This window comes from Rutidosis leptorrhynchoides, chromosome 1 (genome assembly GCF_046630445.1).
Source record: "Rutidosis leptorrhynchoides isolate AG116_Rl617_1_P2 chromosome 1, CSIRO_AGI_Rlap_v1, whole genome shotgun sequence".
In the NCBI taxonomy this organism is placed as follows: Eukaryota; Viridiplantae; Streptophyta; class Magnoliopsida; order Asterales; family Asteraceae; genus Rutidosis; species Rutidosis leptorrhynchoides.
Genome location: NC_092333.1, coordinates 477,263,235 through 477,275,806, shown reverse-complemented (window position 1 = coordinate 477,275,806; position 12,572 = coordinate 477,263,235). Strand labels below are relative to the sequence as shown.

The 12,572-nt window shown below is 31.3% G+C and overlaps 1 protein-coding gene across 1 annotated transcript; it reads left to right on the top strand.

The window, feature by feature from the left end:
- The first annotated feature begins 7,474 nt into the window (after window positions 1-7,474).
- Window positions 7,475-12,048, top strand: LOC139839853 (ethylene-responsive transcription factor ERF035-like). The gene is made up of 2 exons (XM_071830033.1): window positions 7,475-7,555; window positions 11,064-12,048. Exons 1-2 carry the CDS (start codon window positions 7,475-7,477, stop codon window positions 11,925-11,927), a joined length of 945 nt encoding a protein of 314 aa, XP_071686134.1. The 3' UTR covers window positions 11,928-12,048.
- The last annotated feature ends 524 nt before the right edge of the window (window positions 12,049-12,572 follow it).

The following is a 12,572-nucleotide window of genomic DNA, read 5'->3' as shown; positions in this document are numbered from 1 at the left end:
GTGTGGGAAGGAGTTAAATTCTTTCGGATTTTAAAATTTTTACTTTATACACTTGGTTACCATTAGAAATACTAGTAAAGTAGTAGTTGTATTAAAATCTAGTGCTCTCTGATAATAAAGAACAGCTCTAGTCTTATATACTGACTACCCAATTCTAGTAAAATTTTTCAAAATTTTCAATTAAATGAACTCAAAATCATGTTTATACATATTTATGAACGATAAAACTAAGTTTTAACACCGAAATTATTGTTACCTCGGAAAGGACATAAATTGAGAAACAAACCAAAATGTTAAAATTCATTTAAAATGGAATAGAGGACAATAAAAAGGAAAATAAAAGCCAAGTGTGAGAAAATTTACCAAGATATTTTAAACATATGTCACATATTTCTGTAACAAATAACTGAAAATACTTTTGCTTTGGACTAAACTAAACTGTTTTACCCGATGAAAGAAAAGAAGAGATGGATCTACACGATGAATCAATTCCATCATTAAAAGGAAGTAAAGTCTTCCGAAAAAGAAACGCGCTTCTTGATTTAGGTCAGGAAATTGTCGTTCAGACCAGCTGTAGGTTGACGAAAAATCTAGAAAAGTCATCACTAAAATCAGCAGGAAATCCACGGACCTCAGCATAAAACAGGGTCGCCAAGTGGTCAGATTTATCCTAACCATGAGAAGGATTTATCTCGTAAAATGGGGGGTGCACCGTGCAAATTAGCTGGATAAGACTAATGAATCAGATCCCCAGAAAGGATAATCTCCTTAAAAGATCAAAAATCAGCTTTTAAGCCTGATATTACTCAATCCTAGAGATTGACCTTAAAGATTGAGAATTCAAACTCATGGAATTCAATGATATCTAAACTCGAGCTTGAACGAGAAAATATTTTGATCAAATTATAAACCGATTTGTTTTCTGAAAACGCATTTTCAATGCGTTCATTACCATTGAACGTAAAATCCTAGGAATTCACCTGGAATTCATTAGGTCACCTGAACTAAATCGGGTGTCAACCGTAAGAACAGTGGTTGCATAGCATGGTCAAAGACAGGACCTTGTGCCAGACCGAAAAATCATAAGGGTGAGCTTTACTATTACTCCTACCAAGGATAGTAATTACGTCCGACATGTTATAGACCATAATTAAAAGCATGTCAGGGGACATTGCCTTAACAGTTGCTTGTTCAACGCTTTCCTTTACAACCGGACGGTAGTTTACCGAAAGGTAATATACGGAGCAAGTATACTGGATGTGTTGCTTTTCTAATACAAGGTTAGCAAGTGGGTGACACAAAACCGCAAGTTTTGAGCTAAAATTTTCAAATCTGAAACCCACCAAACCCACAAAAATATTTTGCAAACACCGGTGAAGGGTTATTCCGGAAAACTTATCTAGGGTAAAAACTAGATTTAATTTTCAAAAGATCAAATGTTTTCATAAAGATCCAATTTCCTTAATGGATCTAAATTTTATAGTCATGTGGGACTGTAAACCATATCGTTACCACCATTGTTTATACCGCCGTATAGAAATCACTGATGTACAAAGTGTGAAGAATAAAGAAGTGATTCTAGTATTTCAAGACTATATTGCTTGAGGACAAGCAACGCTCAAGTGTGGGAATATTTGATAATGCTAAAAACGAACATATATTTCATAGCATTATTCCTCAAGAAACACAAGCTTTTAGTTGCAATTGTTCTATTTAAAAGTGATATTCGTTTAAATAATAAAAGGTGAAGACAAAAGATAGATTCGATGAATTGAAGACGCAAACGACCAAAAAGCTCAAAAGTACAAAATACAATCAATGAGGTTCCAATTATTGATAAGAAACGTCTCAAAATTACAAGAGTACAAGATTCAAAACGCAAAGTACGAGATATCAAATTGTACGCAAGGACGTTCGAAAATCCGGGACCAGAGTCAACTCTCAACGCTCGACGCAACGGACTAAAAATTACAAGTCAACTATGCACATAAATATAATATAATATTTAAATAATTCTTATAATTATTTATATATTATATAATATATTATAAACCGTCGGCAAGAAAGGCTCCAAACTTGTGTGAGCTGTAAAAGCAAACTCCGCGAGTTGCGGAGTTTGCAGTGCAAAAATTAAGCGAGTCGCGGAGCCTCAAATGTTGAAACTGCCTATAAAGCTCGCGCATTCTGATCGTAAAAAATATATCAATATATATCCATCCATCTATCTATCTATACGTAATATTTATATTTATAATTTATATTTTAATTTTAATTTTAATCCTAATAATAAGGTATGTTAGCGAATGTTGTAAGGGTGTAAGTCGAAATTCTGTCCGTGTAACGCTACGCTATTTTTAATCATTGTAAGTTATGTTCAACCTTTTTAATTTAATGTCTCGTAGCTAATTTATTATTATGCTTATTTAAAACGAAGTAATCATGATGTTGGGCTAATTACTAAAATTGGGTAATTGGGCTTTGTACCATGATTGGGGTTTGGACAAAAGAACGACACTTGTGGAAATTAGACTATGGGCTATTAATGGGCTTTATATTTGTTTAACTAAATGATAGTTTGTTAATTTTAATATAAAGATTTACAATTGGGCGTCCCTATAAATAACCATTTACACTCGATCGGACACGATGGACGGGGTATTTATATGTACGAATAATCGTTCATTTAACCGGACACGAGAATGGATTAATAGCCACTAGAATTATTAAAACATGGGTGAAATTATGTACAAGGACACTTGGCATAATTGATAACAAAGTATTAAAACCTTGGGTTACACTCAGTCGACATCCTGGTGTAATTATTAAACAAAGTATTAAAATCTTGTTACAGTTTAAGTCCCCAATTAGTTGGAATATTTGACTTCGGGTATAAGGATAATTTGACGAGGACACTCGCACTTTATATTTATGACTGATGGACTGTTATGGACAAAAACCAGACGGACATATTAAATAATCCAGGACAAAGGACAATTAACCCATGGGCATAAAACTAAAATCAACACGTCAAACATCATGATTACGGAAGTTTAAATAAGCATAATTCTTTTATTTCATATTTAATTTCCTTTATTTTATATTTAATTGCACTTCTAATTATCGCATTTTTATTGTTATTGTATTTAATTGCACTTTTAATTATCGTACTTTTTAATTATCACAAGTTTATTTTATCGCACTTTTATTATTCGCAATTTCATTATCGTTATTTACTTTATGCTTTAAATTAAGTCTTTTATTTATTTAATATTTTATATTTTGTTTTAACTGCGACTAAAGTTTTAAAATCGACAAACCGGTCATTAAACGGTAAAACACCCCCTTTATAATAATAATATTACTTATATATATATTTGTATTTTTATAAAAGTAAACTAATATAGCGTTAAGCTTTGTTTAAAGATTTTCCCTGTGGAACGAACCGGACTTACTAAAAACTACACTACTGTATGATTAGGTACACTGCCTATAAGTGTTGTAGCAAGGTTTAAGTATATCCATTCTATAAATAAATAAATATCTTGTGTAAAATTGTATAGTATTTAATAGTATTTCCTGCTAAAATTTAATAGTATTTCGTACCCCCACGCTACGACATCAGTAGCTAAATTATTATTATGTTTATTTAAATTGAAGTAATCATGATGTTGGGCTAAAATATTAAAGACGGGGTAATTGAGCTTTGTACCATAATTGGGGTTTGGACAAAAGAACGACACTTGTGGAAATTAGACTATGGGCTATTAATGGGCTTTATATTTGTTTAATTGAATGATAGTTCATTAATTTAATATAAAGATTTACAATTGGACGTAATTATAAATAACCATATACACTCGATCGGACACGATGGGCAGGATATTTATAAGTACTAATAATCGTTCATTTAACCGGACACGGGAATGGATTAATAGTCAATGGACTTATTAAAACAAGGGTAAATTACATACAAAGAAAATTGGTGTAATTATAGTTTAAGTCCCCAATTAGTTGGAATATTTGACTTCGGATATAAGGATAATTTGACGAGGACACTCGCACTTTATATTTATGACTGATGGACTGTTATGGACAAAAACCAGATGGACATATTGAATAATTCAGGACAAAGGACAATTAACCCATGGTAATAAATTAAAATCAACACGTCAAACATCATGATTACGGAAGTTTAAATAAGCATAATTCCTTTATTTCATATTTTTATCGCACTTTTATTTACTGTCATTTTATTTATCGCACTTTTTATTATCGTACTTTTTAATTATCGCAACTTTTATTTACTGTCAAATTATTTATCGCACTTTTAATTATCACACTTTAATTATTGTCATTTACTTTACGCTTTAAATTAAGTTTTATTTTTAATATTTTACATTAGGTTTTAACTGGGACTAAAGTTTTAAAATCGACAAACCGGTCATTAAACGGAAAAATCCCCCCTTTATAATAATAATACTAATTATATTTATATATATATTTATATACAAATTTAGTTTTAAAAATATAGCGTTAAACTTGGTTAGATCCCTGTCGAACGAACCGGACTTACTAAAAAATACACTACTGTACGATTAGGTACACTGCCTATAAGTGTTGTAGCAAGGTTTAGGTATATCCACTCTATAAATAAATAAATAACTTGTGTAAAATTGTATCGTATTTAATAGTATTTCGTAGTAAAAATATAACTATTTCGTATACACCTCTACGCACATCATATATATATATATATATATATATATATATATATATATATATATATATACACACACATACGTGGATATATATAATAATATATCTAAAGGAATAGATACTAATCATTTTAAAATATATATATATATATATATATATATATATATATATATATATATACAAAATAAATATATATAACATATAATTTATGATATAATATAAGTATATGTTTTTAAATGGAATTTAATATAAATCCTATATAACTACAAATATATATAAATAATATATTAATAAATAAATTTATGTGATTTCCATTAAATGTTCTGATATATATATATATATATATATATATATATATATATATATATATATATATATATATATATATATATATATATATATATATATATATATATATATATATATATATATATATATATATATATATATATATATATATATATATATATATATATATGTTCGTGAATCCAAGGGCAACCCTGCATTATTCAGTATCGTCGTATGAATATTTTTACTACAAAATATTGTATTGTGAGTTTCATTTGCTCCCTTTTTAAATGCTTTTGAAATATATATTTTTGGGACTGAGAATACATGCGCTGTTTTATAAATGTTTGATGAAATACACACAAGTACACAAAAATTACATTCTATGGTTGGATTATCGAATCGAATATCACCCTTTTAGCTTGGTAACCTAAGAATTAGGGAACAGACACCCTAATTGACGTGAATCCTAAAGGTAGATCTACGGGCACTAACACCCCCCATACTGGAAAATGGTATGCTTTAGTACTCCGAGTTTATATTATACAGATAGATTTCTATTTTGGGGATATTCTATATGCATGATGTTAATGTCGGTTACCAGGTGTTCAATCCATATGAATGATTTTTAAACACTTGCAAGTGTATGATTATTGATCAAAGGAAATCTTGTGGTCTATTAAAATGATGAAAATGAATGATTATGATAAACTAATGAACTCACCAACCTTTTGGTTGACACTTTAAAGCATGTTTATTCTCAGGTATGAAAGAAATCTTCCGCTGTGCATTTGCTCATTTTAGAGATATTACTTGGAGTCATTCATGACATATTTCAAAAGACGTTGCATTCGAGTCGTTGAGTTCATCAAGATTATTATTAAGTCAACTATAGTTGGATATATTATGAAATGGTATGCATGCCGTCAAATTTCGATGTAAAGAAAGTTTGTCTTTTAAAAATGAATGCAATGTTTGTAAAATGTATCATATAGAGGTCAAATACCTCGCGATGTAACCAAATGTAATGTATTCGTCCAGATGGATTAGGATGGGTCTCTACGCTTTATAAGACCATTTTCATCAATGAGTTACTGCCTCGTTATTCCAATCGCTATCGTCCACACCCTATGACATTCCATCGCCATCGGGCCTCAATATGATATTCATGATTAACATTGTAGTCCGAAAACATTAAGATTAAAGGATATATTCCTGGAATATACACTTTTAACTGTTGAGTTAAAAATCGAAATGTACAAAACTAAAAAAAAAAAAAAAAAAGGAACGAACTATTTTTCGTTCCTTTGTTTTTGTTTCTGAAATCAATTTTTATCCCACCTCAAACAATATGAATACCATATCATCTCATCTCATTTTTTTATACAATGTCACACTTAAATTTCTATCATAATTAAAAGAAATCTATCACATCAAAATGCAACAAAAAACAATTTATAGCCCAAACACAACGTTCAAATTCCAATTTCTCAATGTGATCCTTTCTTTCAACAATTACTTGAATCTCAACAAACTTTCGGGTCATTTTCTTGTTTATCCTTCAACCCACAAGACTGTTTATTATTACAATCACAAGTTGCACCTATCATCAATCCTTTCCCAGTCTCACCCGACGACTCACGTAGCAAAATGTACATGCATATGTATTATCAAGCACAACAACAAAGTCGCGCTTACCAACCTTACATCTAAAATTTTCAATTACCTCAAATAGTCGACGAAGAAGTTGAAGAATCTAACCTAGAAACGTACCGAAAACCCCAAACTTACCTGAAACCCCAAACTTAGCCGCAGTCGAAGATCTAAAGGGAAAAAAGTACACCTAAAACATCCATGGTCCAACACGGAAAGCCACATTTTAGCCTAAACATTCTTCCATGTTTTCGAAAATCCTCTTTGTTGGAACCATACAATCGAGAGATTGATTTTGGACCGTGGTTCGAAAAGAGAACAATGCGCAAATGGGGCGTCTAACGGGGATATTTAGCCACACCACACGCGAACTTGAAAATACAACTTAAGCGAAAAGTATACGAAGATGTGTGGGACATTTTAAAGGAACTTCTGATGTTTTTAATCGTTGAATGTGTCTCTATTAACAAAAGAAAGACAACCGATGAAGAAGTATTCGAATCAAGTCCTACTAATTTGACGGAGAATAATCCAAACCTGACTGGAATATATACGAATTTTCTGGAATATATGCTTTATGAATTGGTCATTGAAATGATAACCATTGAATTCCTTGTTAAAAATCACTCAAGTTAGACTTTAGAATCATGTTAAAAGGTTTTGTATTGTTCTCGGTGTGATTAAAATTGATGATTCGTATTGAGCTGAAACTGTGATCGTATGCACGCTAAATGTCCTCACATGAACTAGATATTGTTTGAGGCTTTGATCTTCTAGAATGATGTTATTTTGATGTTCCTAAGCATATTACATTTATATGATAGTTGCTGAAAATGTTTTTTTCTATGTGTTATGTGCATCACCAAATGACATGTCTGAATGTCATCCAAAACAGAAGGTCTGATTTTGATGAATAAACTGTACAAATTGGCTACATAGAATGCTTTGGTTATTTTATCACTGAAAATTTGGAGTGTCTAGAGTCATATCCAATTGGTTGTTCATTAAAAGCTATTTTCTAAATTAAATGAGAATTTTTATAAAACTGTTGCGCGTGCAGAAACTGATTTGGTAAACCGTAACTAGACCCTTTCTGAAACCCAACTTGTAAACATCGTATGAGACCTTGGCTAGGCTTTTTGGGAACGTTTATGAGTCTAGTTTTGATCTGGAGTTTTCCATATTACCATGATTTATGTGCTATGAATTATGTGCGTTGTTTGCAACTATTGCATGAATTTGATGCTAAACGATAAACTGTAAACGCGTACTTGACAAACTGTGAGCTAAAACATGTTAGTTAACTTAGGATTGACATGCTGACCAAGATTGCATGATCTACTGAGATGGTTGACTTTAGTTGACCCCTTTAACCAAGTTTGACTTTTGGTTTGACTTTGGTTGACTTTTGTTGACTTGCTTGAACTTGTTGACCTTTGCTTACTTGTTGAGTCAGTCTGAGCACTAGGACTATGCGTACACTATGGGTTGGCATATTGTGACCTACATATTTACTTAAGGTTACTTATTTTCTTAGGTTGCATTTTACGGTCGTGATCTTCCGACTACCGTACCATTTTACTAAGAAGTTTTACTGTGCTTTGCTAAGGTGAGTCTACGGTCCCATTTTCTTTAACATTTTTGGGATTAGATAACATGCTATTTCAAATGGTTTACATATTAGGCACGAGTAACTAAACGATATACATATGAGTTCAGATCATAAATTCCTTAGCTTGATTATATTAATTACCTTACGTAAGCTCGACTTATAGGGACAGTACCGTTAGGTTTGACAAACCTCGCCTCAACATACGAGGTGCTTATTCTGTTGTAACTTGTACTCCTGATCAGTGTATGCTTAGAAAGGGTAAAAGGAAGACGTGTAGCGACTTAGCTATCCGCAGGGTTAAAGCCTTATAATCAAGTGCTCATGATAAATGTATACTTTTACGAAGCTTTCAAAAAAATATCATTGCCTAACTTACGATGAATGATACTTAAACTTGATGTTTACAAACTAGAAACTAGGCATGGTAATGTCTACAAGCAGTTGAAACAAAAAGAACTTTTTGATGTCACACACAGTTGAAACATGACATCGTCGATTACTAACAGTTTAACACTTGACATTTGCTGTATGCAAACTTTTGACATTAAACCTTGGTGATTTTATACTGATAAATGTTTACTGATTTCTGAATACTGATTTTCGGATATTGATTACTGATAAACGATTTTGATAACTGATTTTCGATAAACGATTTATGGAAACTTTTTTTATGAAACATATGATGAACTATTTACTCAAACCTGTAGATTCACTCAACTTTATGTTGACCCGTTTTGTATGTTTTATCTCAGGTATTAGTTGCTTCAGCTGTAGAATATTGTTGTTACGTAGAAGTCAAGCCAAGCACTGGGACCAGAGTTAGCATCACCGTTAATGAATTTTGACGGGGTGTTATATAACACCCAATAACCGTCACATCCCTTGCTACCTATTATTCTGAAAGGGCAGTTGACCAAACGAATTGCCGTATCTTTTTTCCGTTTATCTTCAATACCACGTATATCTCGATAACAACCTCCCCGATCACATTGCAAAGTGAAGAACTTGTCCTTTTTTGAGTTGCTGATAGATATCCCATATCCTCTAAAATTATAGAATTCCCGCACCCTCTTCAATAACTCATCAGACGATCCAAATTTTGAGCTAGATATGAAAAGCTTTTTCTTTTCAACAAACAAACTTGATGAGTCAACTGAAGTCTGTGACATGAAATAAATCACCATTACTGACAACTTGGCATTAGTACAGAAACATATAATAAACAAAATCATCTTATATTATGATAAGAATATTAGAATTAGAGGCACACTGTTGATCGATATAAATATATATAATGTTTAATTAAGAATAATAGTAAAATAAGAATAAAAACACTAGGAATTGAATGAGGCAAAAAGCCATCACCGTCAATAACTACAAGTACTTATTATTGAACATAATTCATAGGATCATATAAACCAGGCACTAGTATCCATAACAAAAAAACTTAACGCCTTAAATATTTAAAATAAATTAACGAATGGTTGTATTCAATCTAGGGCATTAGCAAATAAAAAATTAGACCAACTAAAATTAGCAAATAATCAATTAGTATGTATTCAATTCAGGGTTCAGATAATACCTATGTCTCCATTATTATAATAGATTGAAGAAGTTGTGAAAGAATTTTTGAATGAGAAGATGAAGATCACATGTTCTAAAAAAACGGGTGGTTAAGTCCCCCTCGGGTAATCCCAAATTCGTTGTTCTATAAAAAAAAAATGAAGATCACATGTAGATAAAAGGGTGGTGTATATGTATTTTAATGTGGAAGGGTTTTGATTTTGGGCAAATAAAGGAGCGCGAATTAAAAAGGGCAAAATAGTTCGAAAAAATAATTTGGTGGTGTATGGTAAAAAGCAAGTGGTGTACAAATTGGCTCCCAAAAAAAAAAAGTTTGTTAAAGATCTCGAACAATCCGAGGAAGAATAACTCTACTATCTATTTAATATCAAGTTTTTAATTTAGTCGTACTTTTATTATTGTAATTGTAATGTTTCTAATGTTTAATTTTTTTTATTAGAATGTAATGTTTTATTTTTTTTTATTAGAATGTAATGTTTTATTTTATTTTTATTCAATGTAATGTTTTGATTTTAAAAAATGTATTATAATTTAACTAAATTAAGTTTTTTAAGATTGTAAAATAATATTTAATTTCAAAGAAGGTGTCATGAATGACATTTCTTTAGTAATAGAAGAGTAGTGATATAACGTAAATGTGACGATCATTTATAGATTAAAGTTATTATTGATGAAAGTGGTTTAAAAAATCTATTAAAAATTCACGAGAAAACACCATGGGCTTTAAAAAATGTACGTTTAAGTGAAATTGACATTTATAAAAAATGAAATGAAATATATTAATAAAAAAAGATGTCAAAAAGAAAAAGCGGCCACAAGCAAAATCACAAATTTTTGTAGTGTTGGCACTCTCTTCCTTCTATGTCATGGCCCCAATTATTTTGTTTCTTTTTTTAGGCCTTTACTCTAGTTTATTCTAACCAATCACACTACAACACTTCTTTCTGTTTGAAAAAATTTAGAAAATAATTTAAGTTAAAGTTATAGTAGTATATAAAATAGAGAGAGTGATACGTACACAACCACTTTTTACACACACACAATCAAACATGCTTTACAGTGTTGTACTGTACAAAATTGTAAAACATGTTTAGTTGTGTATGTGTAAAAGGTGGTTGTGTACATATCATCACTCATATAAAATAGTTAAAAATACCAATTATTTTCTATTTATATTCACCAAAAGAGTCATACTAGCTATTTATTGTAGCTAGGTATCATTGCTAAACACCATAAATATACCCATTTGGCCATAGAAGTACAACAAGTCAACATGAAGATTGCATCTCAAATCAATCATTTGTTATCTAATTCCTCAACCAACACTACCTCTTCATCCACAACCACCACCACTACCGGATCGTCATCGGTGTCATCTACCTCAACCTCTAGATCGACTCCCGAGATCATAGCGTGTAGTCAAAGTCAAAGCAAGCCTCAAAAAAGCTTGAAAAGTGCTCAGAATGGAAACAAAGGTAATGAACAAAAGAAACACAATATAAACATTGATGGTAACAATGGTTGTCTTGATTATCCAATGTATCGTGGAGTACGAAAAAGGAGTTGGGGTAAATGGGTGTCTGAAATCCGCGAGCCACGTAAGAAATCTAGAATATGGCTTGGGACGTTCCCAACAGCTGAGATGGCAGCTCGAGCCCATGATGTAGCGGCTATAGCCATAAAAGGCCAAGCGGCTTACCTTAATTTTCCTGAATTAGCACATTTACTTCCACAACCAACAACCAAATCACCAAAGGACATTCGAGAAGCTGCCATCAAGGCGGCCACCACACTCGGCCGTTATGAAGCCGAGTCACCAAGCCAATCTATACTTTCTCATTTACATTCTAATTCCCAGAACCAATCAACAAATTTATCCTCAGATACCACTCAAGAATCTATTGTATCAAAATCGATCGAAGACGATACTTTTCTTGACTTGCCTGATCTTTCCCTTGATAATACGGACCGAAATGATAGTCTGCAATTTTACCTTGCACCATGGCATTTGGAGACTGGAGCTGAAACAGGGAGGCTTGAAGTTGAAGAGCCATTTCACTGGCATGCTTACTAGTGACGTAAAAAAAAAGATTCTTATATCAGTATTATTATTTGTTTATTATTTATTAGGCGCTAACTTTTTTGACGTTATCATATTTACAGATCGTACCCCTGTTAATTTTACCACCATATAGGATCACCAAAATTTTGACTTCTTTTTTACCAAATATGTTACTACTTTAAGATAATAAGTACTGTAGTAAATTTTATAATTTACATAAACCGTGAAACTTTTAAATTTTGTAAAGTTTTCGTGATAAAATAACTCATTTTGTCTCGTATGAGTGCTATAATAACACCTTTTATTTATGAAATAGTAATTATAATTATGCGGTTGATACTTTAAATTAGTTTAAAATTGTTCGTATGAACTTGGGGCCCCTTTTTTTTTTTTCTTTTCTTATTAAGTCCTGAATCTGAACGGATATATATTGTCTGTAAGGAATAAGTAATGAATAAATAATTAGTGTTTGTTTTATGTGCTTAAAAATTGTCTGAATAATTAAAATTACTAAACTAACCCTACATGTGAGCAGCTATAAGAGCAGTTATTAAAGAGTAAGAACTTAAATGGAAATTCACATTTAATTCAGTTTTTTTTATATTAAGACGCGTCTTATTTAATAAGTTAAAAACAAACACTCTTTCATGACTTTTT

Coding starts and splice junctions, on each gene's coding strand:
- LOC139839853 (XM_071830033.1), top strand. CDS start 7,475: ATGATAGTTGCTGAAAATGTTTTTTTCTATGTGTTATGTGCATCACCA. Junction 7,556..11,063: donor AATGTCATCCAAAACAGAAG/GTCTGATTTTGA, acceptor TATTTATTGTAG/CTAGGTATCATTGCTAAACA.